This window comes from Silurus aristotelis (assembly GCF_946808225.1).
Source record: "Silurus aristotelis genome assembly, chromosome: 24".
In the NCBI taxonomy this organism is placed as follows: domain Eukaryota; kingdom Metazoa; phylum Chordata; class Actinopteri; order Siluriformes; family Siluridae; genus Silurus; species Silurus aristotelis.
In genome coordinates, this window is record NC_139597.1 from 18,573,479 (window position 1) to 18,593,956 (window position 20,478).

General features: G+C 38.0%; 1 protein-coding gene across 1 annotated transcript; it reads left to right on the plus strand.

Annotated features, from left to right (window-relative positions):
* Positions 1 to 1,914: 1,914 nt before the first annotated feature.
* ccnd2b (cyclin D2, b) lies at positions 1,915 to 19,221 on the plus strand. Its single transcript, XM_083527845.1, has 5 exons — positions 1,915 to 2,493; positions 3,600 to 3,815; positions 9,387 to 9,546; positions 11,756 to 11,904; positions 18,919 to 19,221. Exons 1-5 carry the CDS (start codon positions 2,299 to 2,301, stop codon positions 19,078 to 19,080), a joined length of 882 nt encoding a protein of 293 aa, XP_083383971.1. The 5' UTR covers positions 1,915 to 2,298; the 3' UTR covers positions 19,081 to 19,221.
* Positions 19,222 to 20,478: the final 1,257 nt, after the last annotated feature.

The window sequence follows — 20,478 nt, forward strand, 5'->3', positions numbered from 1 at the left end:
TCCAAAACAGGTGTCTGTGCGTTGGTCTATAAACGTCGGTATGATGCCTAATAACACAGCAATACTAAAGAGCGTTGATTATTGCAGATCGTAATACTTAAACTGCGGTACCGAATGTATTGGGACACCCGACTTTTCCAACCATACGTGGTTGTACTTCGAACCCTTCCCACTGACTTTAAAGAGCTCAATTGTATAGAATGTCTCTGGATGAGCTAGCATGACATTTTCCTTTCACTGGAAACTAGACCCCCTGCGCACAAAGCCTGCTCCGTGAACAAATGCTTTGCATGGATTGGAGTGGAAGATACCCTGCTATAAAGCTATTGAAGATCTTTAAGATGAATTGGAACGCTGACCTCAACAATCTAAACGAAACTAATCCACAAAGTCAAGCGGAACATCTTCAGAAAAATTTAGTTTAATATAAAAATAAATGGGGGCTCATTTTGGAATTTAGTTATAGCATTTGGTAAATGCTCTTATCCAGAGACACTCACGATTATATTATTTATACAACCGTGCAGTTCAGGGTTTTGTCCAGAAGTAGCAGCTTATTGGTGCTGGGATTTAAACTCAAGACCTTCCGATCAGGAGGTTAATAAATCTTTTGTCACAGACTTGTGTAAGGAGTCTCCAGTGTCAGCACTTTGTACCAAGTCAGAAGCATCAAGCTACCACTATTTTTCACTTTCTAGCTGCTAATGTAAAAAAAAAGAAAAACAAAAAAAAAAAACAATGCTGTGGTCATCATAGAGTAAAACACTTCACTATTTTCCCCAAAAAATGATGAGCTACGGGTTCCATTCATGCAGCGATAATGCAGCGCTTGCATAAAAATAACCAAACAAAATCTCCCTATTGCTTTTTTTTTTTTTTTTACTTTCCAGGGCGTTTCACTGGCTTTCATGTGAACCTCATGAGAAAATTCAACATTGCTAACCTTGCACCTCACCCTGGCCTTTTTTTTTTTTCACTGGCCAGAAATGTTCACATGGAGTTGGATTGTGCAAATTCCTGCATTGGATGTGTGTAATCACATCCGTCAGTCATCAATGTTCCTGTACGAGGAGGAAAAAAACAGGAGTAGGGATCATCTGTGCAGCAAAATGGTTTTGTGGACACCTGACCACAAGGTTTTTATGTACTCTTTGAAAATCCCACTTTACTTTTGGTCCACATTTGCTGTTCTAATAAGCTCCACTCTTCTGGGAAGATCATTAACTAGATTACTAGTGAAAAAATGTACCCCAAAGGTGCTCAGTAGGGTTTCTCATTCAATAGCAGGCCACTCCAGATCTTCTATTCCAACCTATATCTTCATGGAGCCGGTGCATTGTCATGTTGAAGCACGTTTTGGGTCTCCTAGTTCAATAGAAGCGCATCCAAAGACTTCAAGTTTGTGCTCACAATTTGAAGAAGAACCAGATATCACACCTGGTTCGTTTTCCTTTGCTCTCCGAGTTTTTCGCACCATTCACCTCCCAGATTCCCAGAAGCTATCTGAAATACTCAGATGGGTGTAACTCACCGTGACTCATCGATGTTCTTGTGCAAGGAGATAAAACCAGGAGTAAAATTAATCTGTACAGCTCCCTTTTCACATCATAGAGCACAGTGCTTTTATTCCACATTCCACATTTAGTGCCACCAGCCAATGAACATGTCTTGAAGTCACCACGTTCACACTTATGTGGTTGGGACATTGACTGTGGACCTGCATCTGCATTGGTACATGTTCTGCTGATGTGCAAAAAAAGTGGCCAGTGACATTATGGGCACTAAAGATTGTGCATTGTGACTTATTATGATTCGAACATTTCTGCAACTTTAAAGAAGGGTACTTGAGGTGGTGAAAGCGCATGTGCAACGATCCTTTTTTTTTTGGGTGGAAAAGAGAGAGGGAGGGTAGGAGGGTAGGAGGGGCAGAAAAGTCGTGCGTACTGGGTGGTCGTGAAGCCGGTTAAGAGTTCCTCCGTTGCAAGTGATGGCCCATTGTAGTGGGGAACTCGTGCGTATGCGCGTGCGTTGGCGGGGAACTCGTGCGTATGCGCGTGCGTGGGCGTGTGCGCGGCTGTGCGGTGCGGTGCGGCTCGCTTCGGCTTAACGCGCGCGCGGTGCAGCGCTGGTGACGAGCAGAAAGCGACTGGAGGCCAGAAGAAGAAGAAGGTGGAGAAGGTGGTGGTGATGAGGTAGAGGAAAGAACGACCCTGATGCTCTCCTGCCTTCCTCTCCTCTCACTTGCTATTTCTCCTCGTCTCCTGCCGCAGTCACTCTGAAACGCAAAGGAAAGTGAATATGGAGTTGTTTTGCCACGAAAAACCAGGGGTGGTCAAAGCTTTTCTAGATCCCACCATATTCCGGAACGACAGGGTGCTGCGGAGTCTGCTGAAGGTCGAGGACACTTTTCTTCCCCAACCTTCTTATTTCCAGCGCGTTCAAAGAGATCTGAAGCCCTACATGAGGAGGATAGTGGCCACTTGGATGCTGGAGGTTGGTTACTGTGTATGCATGCATGTGTGTGTGTGTGTGTATGTATGTATGTATGTATGTATGTATGTATGTGTGTATGCATACTGTACGTATGCGTGTGTCCATTTTGTTTATATTAAACATCAAAAAGTAACTTATGCACGAGCGCATGCATCCCGAAAATTCCATTAACATGTATGGAATTTGGCAAACGCCCTTCTTCATCTAAACAGTTCAGAGACTTGCTCAAGGGTCCAGCAGTTGCATCTTAATGCTTCTGGAATTTAAACTCAAGATCTTCAGGTCAGAAGTCCAGATGTCTTGAGTTACCACTTCCCTTATAAAACATTTCTTTTGAAATAACACTGGATGATGTCATGGTTTTTCTGGAGGTTCTAAAGTGGCCGAGAAATCCCGTTTGGAAAATTGGCTTCCGGTCCGGAATTGTTGTGTGTGTGTGTGTGTGTGTGTGTGTTGGGGGACGGAAGATTGATTGAACTAGAAGGCCCAGGAAGTAAAATAAAAATGATTTAAATAAATACATAAATAAATCAATGTAATGGATAGTTCCAAATAAACAATTAGAAAAACTGCTCGAGAAAAAGTTTGAAAAAATATGACTTCCTACTTTAATTCTTTAAAAGTCCTCCAGAATTGAATGTACATAATGTTCTGGCAATGAAGGTTTTGAACTGAATTCTTGGAAACCAAAAAAAAAAAAAAGAACTACGGAAGTGATGAAAGCTGGTGAAGTTACAATGCATCGTGAATCGAGTCCTAGTTAGGATGTCTAATGGGCTTACAAAAAAAAAAAAAAAAAACATTTCCCAGCCATTGTGTGGGGTTTCATTTCTTTAAAATCCTCTCACACTTGAATCACGAAAGCTCGTCTGTGTGGGTGTTTTTGCAGTTTTGCAGCGATCATGTGCGACTCCATAACTTTCTATGTTGAGTCATACTGTACGTAAATAAATTGTCTTCGCTCGAGAGCTTGTGTTCCCCTCCTCCTTTTGACAGGTTTGGCAGCAGTACGATGAGCCTGTTTATGCTTGCATTGTGGAGAATTGGCTTTTCACCCACATACACACACCCACACACACGTTCACTTTTTTCCATGTCTTCCGCAGGTTTGCGAAGAAGAGGAGTGCGAGGAAGAAGTTTTTCTTTTGGCTGTCAATTACCTGGACCGCTTTCTGTCGGCCGTGCCGACGAAAAAGTCATGCCTGCAGCTCCTCGGCGCCGTGTGCCTCTTCCTGGCATCCAAGATGAAATCGAACCAGCCGTTATCTGCCAGGAAGCTATGTTTGTACACGGACAACTCGATTACGTCTCAGGATCTGCTGGTAAGACTGAGTCCATCAAATCGAGCGACGTGCCTGAGGCGGGTATCTCGAGCCAGTTTTCCTCTGTAGGGTACACCTTGGTGATATGGACCAATGTGAGTGTGTGTGTGTGTGTGTGTGTGTATATATATATATATATATATATATATATATATATATATATATATATATATATATATATATATATATATATATATATATACTACACACACACACACATACACAGGTAGAACCCGACTTACAATAGAGATGCGTTCTGAAGACCTCAGAAGTCGAGACATTGCAGTACCTAATTTAACGAAACTACAATTTACAGTACCGTAATGTGAAACTAGACAACTGTGTATATGTATGTGGCAGCAATCACACGGACGAACGCTGGTTTGTAAGTGAAGGGCGAAGCCAGACAAAACAAGCAGTGAGAAGAACACGTGTAGCTAAAATAAAATTGCTGAGATTAAATTGGGCTTCGAAACACCAAAAAACGCAGAAAAAGATGCACATTCAACGGCGAGACGATTGAACTCTGTCGAACGCCGTACATTCCTGCAGCGTCCCGACATATCATACCGCGTATACGCCGTCACGTTTGCCTGCTGCGGGCGAAACGTTAAATATTAGTACGATTTTGGGGTACACTATCGTCATTGTGAGATCAAAAAATCGCAAATCTAATCATCGTGACTGTGGGACTCCCTGGATATATTAGACTGACAGACAGACAGACAGACAGACGACCTGTTCTTTTTGAACACCCTATTCCACATTTGGTCCCCATAATTTGGTTCCTATAAGAACCTCCACTCTTCACAAATGATGTTCCACTGGATTGTGGAGTAGGATTTGTGTAGATTTATGCTCGTCCAAGGACATAAAGTGGGTGCTGATGTAGGTGAGGTGGGGAGGCCTTAGGATGCAGTCAGCATTCCAATTCATCAGGCCATTTGAAATTTTACATTCCAACCCTTGTAGACATATCTTAATGGGGCTGGCTTTGCGTGTCATGCTGGAACAGGTTTGGGTCTCCTAGTGATGAGAAGTTCATACTAGCGTATCCAAATGGCCTGAAAAGTCGTGCGTCCCAATACTATAGTTCTTGTTACTATAAAACCTCTTCATTGCATTTAACATTAAATGACGAACAAATAATCATGAGATCTCAACATCTCAACATCTGTTCCCGAAAAGCCTCAATAGATATCATCAAGCTGTCATTTTTCTGCAGTGTCCTGGAAAAGTACAAAACAGAGCCAGAGATCCATTAATACTTTTTGAGCAGACCCCAAACTTTGCAGATGTCATTGCTTGCCTGATGAAACTTGGATAAACATTTAGTTCTTAATGGCATTATCTTGAAAGTCTACAGGAAATTACTATGCAAGTATTTTTGCTATGTCATGCTTTTCGCCTGAACCGAATCTATCATGAAACACCCACAATGCATAATTTACTCTCATTGGCATTTTCCATAACCTTTTTTTTTTTTTTTTTTTAAACCAGGTGGAAATACACGCGGCAAACAACAGATGCGGCAAAAAAAGGTTTTTTTTGTTGTTGTTTGTTACGTTTTTTTTCGCTCACTGAGATGTCGGTTTGCATAAAGCGGTGCAGTGTCTGTATGGTGCGTGGGCAAAGTGGAGCAGTGGAAATGTGAGAGGCTGACTCAGTCAGTCCCATCGTTCTGCCAAATCTAAAAAGGTCTTTTCTGTATTGTTTCAATTCTTTCTTGGGTTTAATAGACTCGCGTTTTCACTCTTCAGAACCAGACAGTTAGAAAACAACTCCTTAGACCAGCTGAAAGACCCCCATATTCTAAGGTTGGGTCATAGATATTGACATGTAAAACAATGTATTTGTTTCGTTTATTTTTAGCCAGAAGGAAGCTGATGCAGAAATCTAGCTTTATTTAGGCCGTGTTGCTTGTGGAACCCTGGAGTCTGTATATTTGGTTGATCTCATCATTTTGAAAAATTTTAATCATTTGGAATTAGTCTTGAACTGATTAGATCCACCAGATCATTGCAAAATAGATCTGTTAGTGGGATATTACATATAGAGACACCTGCATGTTCTAGCCAGATGTCTCATTTGGAGGTATGGGATGTCTTTGGAAGTGCTAGCATGACATTTTCTTTTCACTTCAATCAGGAAACCCAAAACTGCTCCACCATGTGTGGAAAAAGAGAGAAGAGATGGGTTGGAGTGGAAAATTTTAGGTAGTCTTTTATAGCGCTTTAAACCCTATTGAACACCTTTGGGATGAATCAGAATGCAACCCAGGCTTCCTCATCTCATTAGCATCTGACTTTGTTCGAGTTCTTTTGGCTGAATGAGAGCAAATCTCCAAAATCTATTGGACCATCGTCCCAGAAGAGTGCAGGTTTATTATAACAGCAAATGTGGGACGTTATGTTACGAAAGCACATACGAATCTAAAGGTTTGATGTCCATACAGTGTATTAGCTTCGTTACTGTGTCAATACGCTTGCTCCTGAAAAGCTTCTGAAATCAAGGTTGGCACAAACCCTATGGAAAAGTAGCAGTCATGGCCTACGTAGAACCGTTTAAATAAGAATTGAATGCATTTGTTAGAAAAGCACGTCCACCCTGAGAAGGCTCTCAATCATACAAAGGTATCACTGAAAGAGCAGAAGAGAGCCACAGTGGAAAAGCTTTGTAGAAGTGAACCTGTACAAAGTCTGGCTAAGCAACAATGACGAAAATTGTTGGAAAAGGTTCTCTGGTCTCATGAGATCAAAACTGGTCTTTCTGGCCTTGGTGCAAAATGCTAAGCTGGGAGAAACCCAGAACTACTCAACAGTCTTGGAATGTCGTGGCTACAGTGTAGCGTGGTAGTGGTAGCATTAGTGGCTTTATTAGCAGGTAACACATGAGGAGTGTGGGGAAAATGGATATAGTAAAACAGGAAAACCCGAGATGAAAATCTGTTGCAGTCTTGGTGATGGTTTTCTTTACAACTGGACAAGACCTTATAACATACATTGGAGTAGTTTAGTACCAAGGAAGCCAAGAGTGTTAGGATGACCCAGTCAGAACCCAGATCTCAATCCGGGGGCCTCGATCTGCAGAGTGACAAATATCTAGAGAAGCCAGAGGTGCTCCTACCAAGTATAAGCTTTATCCTCTTCACTAATACTCCATCTTGGAAAAGTACTGCCAGTGTTTTTCTCAAATCACAAAGTGATTACTTGGCTGCATTGGCTGCTTGCTTGATTGCTAAAATGCACTTGCTGTAACAAAGGTGCTGATTGTGAAGGGTTTGAATATTGAGGAGCATTCAGCCCGACCCAAAAGGGAGCAGCACGACTTAACTGCACCGTCCTTAATACTCCAACACCACCCCAGTGCTCCGCTACCATGCTTCTTCAATCATCTACCATTCCTCCACTGATCCCTTAATCATCTTCCACTGCACCATGCTCCCTCCATCATCTCACACTGCACCATGCTCCCTCCATCATCTCATCATCATATTTTAATATAGATTGGCGCCCCTGGTGTTCAAAAATTACACTTGCATCCGATGCATAAGTGAAAGATTAAATTTCTATTATGCAAAGTGCAAATCTTTGAATCGTTACACATGTATATACTTGGCACATCTGTGTTTGTTTTGCATGTTTGTACCTAAATTCTTTCATGCTTGGTCAAGCACACAGAGAAAGATAGCTAGCTGGGTGCCAAGCCAACGATGATGGACTCTTTCAACCGGTGTAGATTTTGAAAAGTGGGACTTCATGGATGGGGTCAAGGATTAAGCATTTAAAGGTTTAATGTAGTTTACCTTGTAACTGCTGAACTCGAATTCTGTCCAGTGCACCGTTTAGCAACATGCACTGTTTTGTTCTGATTGCCATAGTAACTTGAATGACTTTGCTAATCGTAAAGGCTGTAATCCAGGCAATAATAGCATGCCCATGTTCGCTTCTGTTGGAGAAAGTCCAGTACCATTTTAACAAGTTAAAACATTCCACTTAACGGTGAACCTGTTTCACACATTATTATATATTTGAGATGACTAGCTCAGTGGCACCTCCTTAGTTAACAGGAAATAAAAGCAGAAGCTGCATTTAGAGTGTGTTTCCACCAGCTATGGAGCATTTCTCAGAACACTTCCTGTAGAAAGGAAGTGTGTGTGTGTGTGTGTGTGTGTGTGTGTGTGTGTGTGTGTGTGTGTGTGTGTGTGTGTGTGTGTGTGTGTGTGTGTGTGTGTACATCAGGGAGGAGACTGAGGATTTGTTTGGCCATTATTAGAACGAGGGGGCTTGAAGGGCTTGTTGTCCTCACTTCATCCTTTGCTTCTTGAGAGGTTTTTTTTTCACCTGTGGGATCCTGACCTTAAATGTTTTTTTTTTTAGAAGATTGGGTTTTTTTTGTTTTGTTTTGTTTTTTTTATCATTCATTAATTATAATGCAGTTCCATGCAATTTAATGACTATGATAACTTACAAAATATTTAGGTTATTATATATAGATTATAGAACACAAGAATGTTGCTTCTAACACTTTATACATACTTTAAACTTTTTTTCACGTTAAGGGTTTTAGATTGTCCCGGTTTGGGTTTTATTCAGGGACTTCTTTGTATTGGCTTTATGTTAGAGGTTGACTGAATTTTTTATTTTATTTTTTGTATTTATTTATTTTTTTACTCCATTGATTTTACCAACATCGATAGCTAGGTTGGATGGTACTTGCCAATAACCAATTAACCAACTATTAGTTAATGCGCTATAAGCTAACATGAACGAGGTAAAGCACTAAGCACGTGGCATCATCAGTTCTCCTCTAGAGGCCGCTCTTGTACTATATAATGTCAGCGGACCTTCTTAGACGCAACCCGGAAAAACTATCGTTGTGGATTTTTACTGATCGTTCCAGCAATCCAATTAATCGGTCGACCTCTACTTCATGTATCTTCTCCATTGATTCTGCCCTTGATGCTGAGAAGCAACCCTTATTTAATGATGCTTCCATACTTCACCATAGGGATGGTTCACCAGTTGATGAGCAGGACCAGGTTTTCACTGAGACATAACATAGAGTTTCCATATTTTCCTTACGATTGATTTTCTCATAGCTCCATAAAGGGGCTGATTGAGGGACCATTTCTGAGTTGGTTCATGCAGGTTCTCGTATCTCTATGGACTTTTAAAGCATTCTTAGAGTGGCCAAGGATCTCTTGGTCTCATCTCTGACCAAGGCACTTGTAGCCCAGTTTTAATAGCTCTAGGAAGAATCCTAGTGATTCTAAACTTCATCCATTCCACATGATTGAATGCACTGTGTTCCTGCCAACAGAACTTCAGCTTCATTATGTTGCCAATGTTCTTGGAATGGGACTTTTATACACACAGGTGTTTGTATAGATATTTGAATTGTTTGTTGATTTACCATTTACAATTAAATCTGTAATACAAAAAAAGGCCACAGGCTTCTATGCAAGTTTTTCAGTATATTTTTAAGCTTTTATAGACATCCAGCTCTTTTCCTGAAGCAAATGCTTCTTTAATTCTTTGTTTCTTTTTTTTTCTATCTCTGTCTCTCCAGAGCTGGGAGTTGATTGTTCTGGGAAAATTGAAATGGAACCTGGCAGCTGTCACACCCCATGACTTCGTGGAGCACATCTTACACAAGCTTCCCTTACCCCAGGACCGAGTGACGCTGATTAGGAAACACGCACAGACTTTCATTACTCTTTGTGCCACAGGTATTACAAGTATCAATACACAAAATGCAGACATTCATTAAATCAGAGGTATTTGGGATATTTATGTAATTTCGCTGCTTTTTTATGTTTGGTCGGATGTCAAGTCATAGCGCCAAAAGAGTGTCTTTTGGAATCTTACTGAACACACACACACACACACACACACACACACACACACACACACACACACACACACACACATGTTGGTCCAGAGAAGGATCGCTGCGAGAGCACAAGAACATCCACTGACTATTAAAAATAGGCTTGAATTGAAATAAAGTGCAGGTCAGAATTTGCCAGCAGCATTAAGCACTGATGTAAATGATCAACCTAACGCAGACCAGGTGTCCAAATCAGCAGTATGGTCATTTCTGACACCACACTGGAGCGAAAGTATCTTTACCAGTCAAATAAACCAGGAATCAGGCAATAATTTGAGTATTTTATCTATTTCCTGCACCTCATATTCTGCCAAATCGTGTCTAATGATGTTATTCTGCATTCGAGGTGGATTTTTTGGAACATTTAATTCCACATTTAGTCCTCATTTGCTGTTCTAATAACGTTTACTCTTCAATTATGTTGATTAAGTCAGATTGATGAAGCCTGGGGTGCAGTTTATCGTAAAACTGTTCAGAGCTTTAGAGCAGGTCACTTAAAAACTTTTACTCCAACCCATGTGAACCATATCTTCATGGCCCCAGCTTTGTGTATGGTCATGTTGGAACAGGTTTGGGACTCCTAGTTGAAGTCGAGGAAAAATTACATGCTTCCATATCCATATACAACAGTGTACCTCCAACTTTGAACCACAAAAGTAGCCGGAAAAGTTCAATTCCATTCAATTTTATTTTATTAGTGTATTACTAACTTTATTTTTGACTGCACCATTGAGATTATTAATTGTCCTGATTGGTTGTCATACCGCTGTGGAAAGCTTTTCAGGTTTTTTTTGCATTACAATTTTAAAACAAGAGCATCAGTCTACAAATAAGTAACATGCAAAAAAAAATTTTTTTTTAATTTAAAGCTTTCATGAGATTGAGCCAAACTGAGGTGTAACGATGCATTCCAATCATGATTTCAAATCGGTTTCAGTGCTTCACAAATTAATAGCAATGTCATAGCAGCTCCTAAGGCATCATTTTAACAGAAAATAAAGATCCAAAAATGCCAGACTTCCGAATTTGACCATCTAAACTATAATACCCAATATTACTTAGAATATGCTTCAATTATTGTGATCCACATTTTGGCTTTTTTTATTTTTTTTTTTGGAGTGCAGCTGATTACTGACAGTTAAAAAAATATAAAATAATAGTTTTGTTATCGGGACCTCTAGTGTTCAAATGGAGCAATTGCATTTCTATAGGCTTTTAAATCGTGTTTTTATCTGCCATGGAAGTACAATGCAAAGAGAATCGAAACGATTGCACAAACTTCCAATCCACGTTAGCAACGTTAGGCTAGTAGGGGTCCCTCGTTTTCATGTAGCACGTCTAAAAAAACGAGTAGGAAATCTTTTTTTTTTTGAGGTCTTATCTTATTTTTGTGTCAGCAGGAATAGTTTCCAGCTTTGGGTGTGTTTCCTGCAGGCCTGTGTCTATTCATAAGGCCTATAAACCGGCGGCCACAGCAAAGAGTGTGCCGCTGCTTTTTGGGAGTAAATGTAAATGTTTGGGGTTTTCTTTTTCGTGTTTGGATATGTCGTTCTCATGGCATGAGAGGCGGCCCACATCGCAGCTGGCTTTCTCGCCGTGTGTTTATTCAAGCCTGTCTGTTACATCCTCTTCGGCCTCTGAGAAAAGAATTAAACCAAACACCAAATTCAAACCAGGTTGAGGGATTAGGGTTAGTGATGTAACTTGCTCGTAACTAGCAAATGAGGTCGGTTTCGATTTGACCACCGGATGTCCGTCTGAAAAATAAACTGCGAAGCGCATACAAAAATGTGCAAGGGTGGAGGGGAAAGGACCTACTCTCTGTTTTTCTAATCACAGCTGCATCTTTGAGAAAAGACATTGACTGGGCTTCTTGGCTGAATTCGGAGCAGATGTGGGAAGCACTGGAAACAGCTCAGATCTCCTCCAGCCATCTCTCTCTCTCTCACACACACACACAGACTGGAGGTTAATTGTGTGCAGGATGCTTCATGAACAACTTCCCTGCATGCTGCATCTGACGTTATCCAACATTTGTCTCTTTCCAGATCACAGCTTCTCGATGTTCCCTCCCTCGATGATCGCCTCGGGGAGTGTGGGCGCGGCGGTGTGCGGACTCCACATCGACCACACGGAGAGCAGCGTCTGGGGCGAGAGCATGACTGAACAGCTGGCCAAAATCACCCATATTGAAGTAGTAAGTGTGTCACACTGTCCCTGCCAGTATACACATTTTCTCCTGCCAGTCGTTCATTGGGAATTAAACGAAAGCTAAATTAACTTTCCTAGCAACTAAGTCTGGACTCATCTGGGTCTTTATTACTTATGCAGAATCTTCGTTTATAGCCTGGGCTTTTTTCTTTTTCTTTTTTTTTTTGTTTTTTTTTTAAATGGTTTGGAGCCCATGTGGCCCAACAATGGTAATGTATTGCAGTGAGCCTTAAAATGTACATTTATAGCACCGAAATCCAGAGCTATGTACTTGTGTCCTGTTCCTACAATTGAGCATGTGGGGGGGGGGGGGTAGATTTGGCAGCTTGATTTCTCTGGGATGGGATTTGGAACCTCACGACCTTCTGATGAGAAGTCCAAATTCGGCACCACTGAGGCACCACTTGTAGTACAGATAAGTGTAGTATACGTGGAAAGAACAGTATTGTGTAGTATAGTAAAGAACAGTATTGTGTAGTATAGTAAAGAACAGTGTTGTGTAGTATAGTAAAGAACAGTATTGTGTAGTATAGTAAAGAACAGTGTTGTGTAGTATAGTAAAGAACAGTATAGTGTAGTATAGTAAAGAACAGTATTGTGTAGTATAGTAAAGAACAGTATAGTGTAGTATAGTAAAGAACAGTATTGTGTAGTATAGTAAAGAACAGTATTGTGTAGTATAGTAAAGAACAGTGTTGTGTAGTATAGTAAAGAACAGTATAGTGTAGTATAGTAAAGAACAGTATTGTGTAGTATAGTAAAGAACAGTGTTGTGTAGTATAGTAAAGAACAGTATTGTGTAGTATAGTAAAGAACAGTGTTGTGTAGTATAGTAAAGAACAGTGTTGTGTAGTATAGTAAAGAACAGTATAGTGTAGTATAGTAAAGAACAGTGTTGTGTTGTGTAGTATAGTAAAGAACAGTATTGTGTAGTATAGTAAAGAACAGTGTTGTGTAGTATAGTAAATAACAGTATAGTGTAGTATAGTAAAGAACAGTGTTGTGTAGTATAGTAAAGAACAGTATTGTGTAGTATAGTAAAGAACAGTGTTGTGTAGTATAGTAAATAACAGTATAGTGTAGTATAGTAAAGAACAGTGTTGTGTAGTATAGTAAAGAACAGTGTTGTGTAGTATAGTAAAGAACAGTGTTGTGTAGTATAGTAAAGAACAGTATAGTGTAGTATAGTAAAGAACAGTATTGTGTAGTATAGTAAAGAACAGTGTTGTGTAGTATAGTAAAGAACAGTATTGTGTAGTATAGTAAAGAACAGTGTTGTGTAGTATAGTAAAGAACAGTATAGTGTAGTATAGTAAAGAACAGTATTGTGTAGTATAGTAAAGAACAGTGTTGTGTAGTATAGTAAAGAACAGTATTGTGTAGTATAGTAAAGAACAGTATTGTGTAGTATAGTAAAGAACAGTGTTGTGTAGTATAGTAAAGAACAGTATTGTGTAGTATAGTAAAGAACAGTATTGTGTAGTATAGTAAAGAACAGTGTTGTGTAGTATAGTAAAGAACAGTATAGTGTAGTATAGTAAAGAACTGTGTTGTGTTGTGTAGTATAGTAAAGAACAGTATTGTGTAGTATAGTAAAGAACAGTGTTGTGTAGTATAGTAAATAACAGTATAGTGTAGTATAGTAAAGAACAGTGTTGTGTAGTATAGTAAAGAACAGTATTGTGTAGTATAGTAAAGAACAGTGTTGTGTAGTATAGTAAATAACAGTATAGTGTAGTATAGTAAAGAACAGTGTTGTGTAGTATAGTAAAGAACAGTGTTGTGTAGTATAGTAAAGAACAGTGTTGTGTAGTATAGTAAAGAACAGTATTGTGTAGTATAGTAAAGAACAGTATAGTGTAGTATAGTAAAGAACAGTGTTGTGTAGTATAGTAAAGAACAGTGTTGTGTAGTATAGTAAAGAACAGTATTGTGTAGTATAGTAAAGAACAGTATAGTGTAGTATAGTAAAGAACAGTATTGTGTAGTATAGTAAAGAACAGTGTTGTGTAGTATAGTAAAGAACAGTGTTGTGTAGTATAGTAAAGAACAGTGTTGTGTAGTATAGTAAAGAACAGTATTGTGTAGTATAGTAAAGAACAGTATTGTGTAGTATAGTAAAGAACAGTGTTGTGTAGTATAGTAAAGAACAGTATTGTGTAGTATAGTAAAGAACAGTATTGTGTAGTATAGTAAAGAACAGTATTGTGTAGTATAGTAAAGAACAGTGTTGTGTAGTATAGTAAAGAACAGTATTGTGTAGTATAGTAAAGAACAGTATAGTGTAGTATAGTAAAGAACAGTGTTGTGTAGTATAGTAAAGAACAGTATAGTGTAGTTTTGTAAAGAACAGTGTTGTGTAGTATAGTAAAGAACATTATTGTGTAGTATAGTAAAGAACAGTATTGTGTAGTATAGTAAAGAACAGTATAGTGTAGTATAGTAAAGAACAGTATTGTGTAGTATAGTAAAGAACAGTGTTGTGTAGTATAGTAAAGAACAGTATAGTGTAGTATAGTAAAGAACAGTGTTGTGTAGTATAGTAAAGAACAGTGTTGTGTAGTATAGTAAAGAACAGTGTTGTGTAGTATAGTAAAGAACAGTATTGTGTAGTATAGTAAAGAACAGTATTGTGTAGTATAGTAAAGAACAGTGTTGTGTATTATAGTAAAGAACAGTGTTGTGTAGTATAGTAAAGAACAGTGTTGTGTAGTATAGTAAAGAACAGTATTGTGTAGTATAGTAAAGAACAGTATTGTGTAGTATAGTAAAGAACAGTAAAGTGTAGTTTTGTAAAGAACAGTGTTGTGTAGTATAGTAAAGAACAGTATTGTGTAGTATAGTAAAGAACAGTATTGTGTAGTATAGTAAAGAACAGTATTGTGTAGTATAGTAAAGAACAGTATAGTGTAGTATAGTAAAGAACAGTGTTGTGTAGTATAGTAAAGAACAGTATTGTGTAGTATAGTAAAGAACAGTATAGTGTAGTATAGTAAAGAACAGTGTTGTGTAGTATAGTAAAGAACAGTATAGTGTAGTTTTGTAAAGAACAGTGTTGTGTAGTATAGTAAAGAACATTATTGTGTAGTATAGTAAAGAACAGTATTGTGTAGTATAGTAAAGAACAGTATAGTGTAGTATAGTAAAGAACAGTATTGTGTAGTATAGTAAAGAACAGTGTTGTGTAGTATAGTAAAGAACAGTGTTGTGTAGTATAGTAAAGAACAGTGTTGTGTAGTATAGTAAAGAACAGTATAGTGTAGTATAGTAAAGAACAGTGTTGTGTAGTATAGTAAAGAACAGTGTTGTGTAGTATAGTAAAGAACAGTGTTGTGTAGTATAGTAAAGAACAGTATAGTGTGGTATAGTAAAGAACAGTATTGTGTAGTATAGTAAAGAACAGTATAGTGTAGTATAGTAAAGAACAGTGTTGTGTAGTATAGTAAAGAACAGTGTTGTGTAGTATAGTAAAGAACAGTGTTGTGTAGTATAGTAAAGAACAGTGTTGTGTTGTGTAGTATAGTAAAGAACAGTATTGTGTAGTATAGTAAAGAACAGTGTTGTGTAGTAAAGTAAAGAACAGTATAGTGTAGTATAGTAAAGAACAGTGTTGTGTAGTATAGTAAAGAACAGTATATTGTAGTATAGTAAAGAACAGTGTTGTGTAGTATAGTAAAAAACAGTATAGTGTAGTATAGTAAAGAACAGTATTGTGTAGTATAGTAAAGAACAGTATAGTGTAGTATAGTAAAGAACAGTATTGTGTAGTATAGTAAAGAACAGTATTGTGTAGTATAGTAAAGAACAGTATAGTGTAGTATAGTAAAGAACAGTGTTGTGTAGTATAGTAAAGAACAGTATAGTGTAGTTTTGTAAAGAACAGTGTTGTGTAGTATAGTAAAGAACATTATTGTGTAGTATAGTAAAGAACAGTATTGTGTAGTATAGTAAAGAACAGTATAGTGTAGTATAGTAAAGAACAGTATTGTGTAGTATAGTAAAGAACAGTGTTGTGTAGTATAGTAAAGAACAGTGTTGTGTAGTATAGTAAAGAACAGTGTTGTGTAGTATAGTAAAGAACAGTATAGTGTAGTATAGTAAAGAACAGTGTTGTGTAGTATAGTAAAGAACAGTGTTGTGTAGTATAGTAAAGAACAGTGTTGTGTAGTATAGTAAAGAACAGTATAGTGTGGTATAGTAAAGAACAGTATTGTGTAGTATAGTAAAGAACAGTATAGTGTAGTATAGTAAAGAACAGTGTTGTGTAGTATAGTAAAGAACAGTGTTGTGTAGTATAGTAAAGAACAGTGTTGTGTAGTATAGTAAAGAACAGTGTTGTGTTGTGTAGTATAGTAAAGAACAGTATTGTGTAGTATAGTAAAGAACAGTGTTGTGTAGTAAAGTAAAGAACAGTATAGTGTAGTATAGTAAAGAACAGTGTTGTGTAGTATAGTAAAGAACAGTATATTGTAGTATAGTAAAGAACAGTGTTGTGTAGTATAGTAAAAAACAGTATAGTGTAGTATAGTAAAGAACAGTATTGTGTAGTATAGTAAAGAACAGTATAGTGTAGTATAGTAAAGAACAGTATTGTGTAGTATAGTAAAGAACAGTGTTGTGTAGTATAGTAAAGAACAGTGTTGTGTAGTATAGTAAAGAACAGTATAGTGTAGTATAGTAAAGAACAGTATTGTGTAGTATAGTAAAGAACAGTGTTGTGTAGTATAGTAAAGAACAGTGTTGTGTAGTATAGTAAAGAACAGTGTTGTGTAGTATAGTAAAGAACAGTATTGTGTAGTATAGTAAAGAACAGTATAGTGTAGTATAGTAAAGAACAGTATTGTGTAGTATAGTAAAGAACAGTGTTGTGTAGTATAGTAAAGAACAGTGTTGTGTAGTATAGTAAAGAACAGTGTTGTGTAGTATAGTAAAGAACAGTGTTGTGTAGTATAGTAAAGAACAGTATAATGATGAATGAGGAAAATGAGAGAGAGAAGGTTGGATGACATACCAGTAGAAGCGTGGAGATGTTTAAGAGAGATGGAGTATATGACTAAATTGTTTAAGAAGATTCTCGAGGTTAAGGATGCTTAAGGAATGGAGAAGGAGTGTAAAGATGTGCAGACCTGCAGTAACTACAGGGGGATAAAGCTGATCAGCCACACCATGTCATTATGGGAAAGAGTAGTGGAAGCCATTACTACAGGACATTCTGGAGTTGAGGGAGGCTAGATTGAGATGGTTTGGACATGTGCAGAGAAGAATAGTTTATGGATGTGGTGAGGGAAGACATGCAGGTAGTTGGTTTAAAAGAGGCAGATAGAAGATGGGGTAGTATGGAGAGGGAGGATCCACTTTGGCGAGCTCTAATGGGAGCAGCCAGAAGAAGAAGAAGAAGTAGTAGTAATACAGGACAGTATAGTGTAGTATAGAATAATGCAATACAGTATGGTATAGTATATGTAGTATGCAGTATAAAATAGATATACACAGAATGTATAGTATTATATTATAATGTAATACAACATAGTGTATTATAGTACAGTATTATATAGTATAGTACAATATAGTTTAGTATAGTATGGTAAATGACAGTGTAGTGTAGAATATTATAGTACAGTACAGTCTATTATTGTATAGCATTGTGTACTATACTATATGATATAACACTATACAATTATACTGTGCTGTACTCTGCTATAATGTACTATACGATACTACTTTGCAGTGTAGTGTAGCACATTATAGTACAGTGTATTATTGTATAGCATTATGTACTCTACTATTTGATAACACTAAAACAATACACTGTACTGTACTATATTATATACTACACTGTAATGTACTATACGATACTACATTACAGTGTAGTATAGAACATTATAGAACAGTGCAATGTATCATTGAATAGTTTTTTATAGTGTAGTGTAGTATAAAATATTATAGTACAAAACAGTGTATTATTGTAAAGTATTACTATATAGTATAGTACAATATATAATATAATTGTATTGTAGTTCTGAGCCGCCACTTGTGTGTCTTTTTTAATAATATTAATGCTGGTTTTGTCTGATTTTTTATTTTTTTTTGTTCACTCGCTCTCCGAATTACTGACCAAATAAGCGTCAGCTCGAGTCAGTGTGGCAGTACTGCTTTGTCGTTCCAGAAGACCGTAATAGTTTAAGGTTTTTTATGAAGTACAGCCCTGATGTTTCTGCATTTGGTGACTGTTGGTGTTTCCACTAGTTGCATATTGAAGCTATTTACATTTCATGATGAGAGCCTGTAGGATTTGGCTGTGGTTGGATCTGGCAGCTATAAAGCGACGTGTGCATGTGTCTGTCTGTGTGTGTCTGTGTGTGTGTGTCTGTGTGTGTCTGTGTGTGTGTGTGTGTGTGTGTGTGTGTGTGTGTGTGTGTGTGTGTGTGTGTGTGTGTGTGGGCTTGGAGGTAAATTGCTTCTTGGTGTGTGTGTGTGTGTGTGTGTGTGTGTGTGTGTGTGTGTGTGTGTGTGTGTTTGTCATCGTTCATTTCTATGGTAGTGCTTGTATGTGTGTGTGAGTGTGTGTAGTGATGGAGGAATGTGTGCTCCGAGTTGCATTTTTGTGGCCAGACATAGGCCTCTGCTTCTCATGGATCTGGATTATGGCTCACCGCGCTTCAACTGAAACACACACACACACACACATAGCTAGCTAGGAAGGACATTATGCACATTATGTACACACACAAACATCAAACCATTCCTCATTTTTTTTTTCTTCGCTTATAAAGAAAAAGAAAATTTTTCTACCTTTAGCTTTCAAATGAACCAGAAGGTTTTCAGCTTGGAACTGACAACCTCCTGAAACCTGACATCAGTGGTTCAAGAATGCGGCCATGACAAAAAAGAGCAGGCGCAGGTGGAATGCATCAATATTACAGGAAAGAGAGAAAGAACGGTGCATTATTTGTTCGTATGTGCGAAAAAATTCCTTTTCTTTTTCCGTCTCTCTTTTCAGGAATGTCTGAAGTCATGTCAGGAGAAGATCGAGCAATTGCTGACCAGCAGCCTCCGAGAAAGCAGGCAGCAGAAGCATCAGGGGGGCGGCGTCACCAGCAAAGAGGCAGAGCCTCCGAGCCAGTCATGCACCCCGACAGACGTGCGGGACATCGATTTATGATTTATCACCGCACAACAACCCCACACCCCTACCGACCCCCTCATCAGCACCAACCCCTCATATCCTCTACCATGTGCAACAGAATTCCTTCATCTGGAAAAACTCATTTATACATTATAGAATTTGATTACAATTATTATAGCTGATCAGTTATTTATATTTATATAAATATATAAATCAATAATATATTCATTTATTTATATATATACTGTATATATATATATATATATATATATATATATATATATATATCTCTTTAGTAGGTGTACACACATGTATGTGTACCTGGAAAAAAACAAACAAAAAAAAAAACCATTTTATTTGTCTTCATTTTTGTATTATTAACTATTTTAGTGTTATTTTTATAATTATTATAATAATTATTATTAATATTAATATAATTCGCACTAGTTTAGTGTCACAGTGAATTTGTGACTATTTCTATTACCCCGAGAAAACGGAGTGAGATGAGAAAGCAGTGTCGATCCGGGACAACGGTTCTCCGCCCCCGCGTCCATAACGTCAGTATCGAGGGTGTTTGTTGACGGATCGATACGAATGTAGTTCGCAGGTACAGGGTAGTACACTGCTAGTCGGCTTTAAGTGTTTGTGGACACCTGAGCATGAGATTTTATTGTTTTTTCAAAACATCTGCTCGAATAAACTTCATGTGATGATCCGGGTGGATGCTCATTCAGATACAAGGATGTTTAAGTCAAATACTGATGTAGGTGAAGTGATGTGACCTGGGATGCAGTGAAAGATTCATCCCAAAGGTGTTCAATAAGGTTTATAGCTCCAAAATAAGTTTGGATTTTTTAGAGGGTAAGAAGTGAAGGAGGCATTTCATCCAACGATGTTTTATATACGATCGTGTGGGAAGCGTTTGGGGAAAAACCGCACGTGGCAGATGAAGTCAGGTGTCCCAATACTTTTGCCATATCGCGTTGGATGTTCAGTTTGGAGGTTTGACATGTCCAAATGGTGTTCACTGTGCAGAATCAGAAGAGCACATGGGAACTTGGACAATGTCCCTCAGTTGGGCTCCTGTAAGTAAAGTAAATGACGTGGAAAGGAAAGAGAACGTGATCGATTACGAGAAAGGCAAAGCAAGTCAGAGAACGTATGGCTGATGGGGGATGTTTTAAAACAATTAAGCAAGTTCGCTGATTCCACGCAGTCCATTGGGTGTGGAGAGTGTAATTTTTTTATTTTTTTATCCCCTCCCTCACCCCCATCCCCCTTTATAGAGTTAACGTTATCACTCAAATGTGAAAAGAATTCAACAAAAGCATAACCAAGTGCACTTTTTTTTAAAATTTTATTTCTACAAAATAATTTTCGGTGCCCAAGCAGATATTTAGCCTTTTTTTTTTCCTCTTTTTTTTTTTTTTTTTT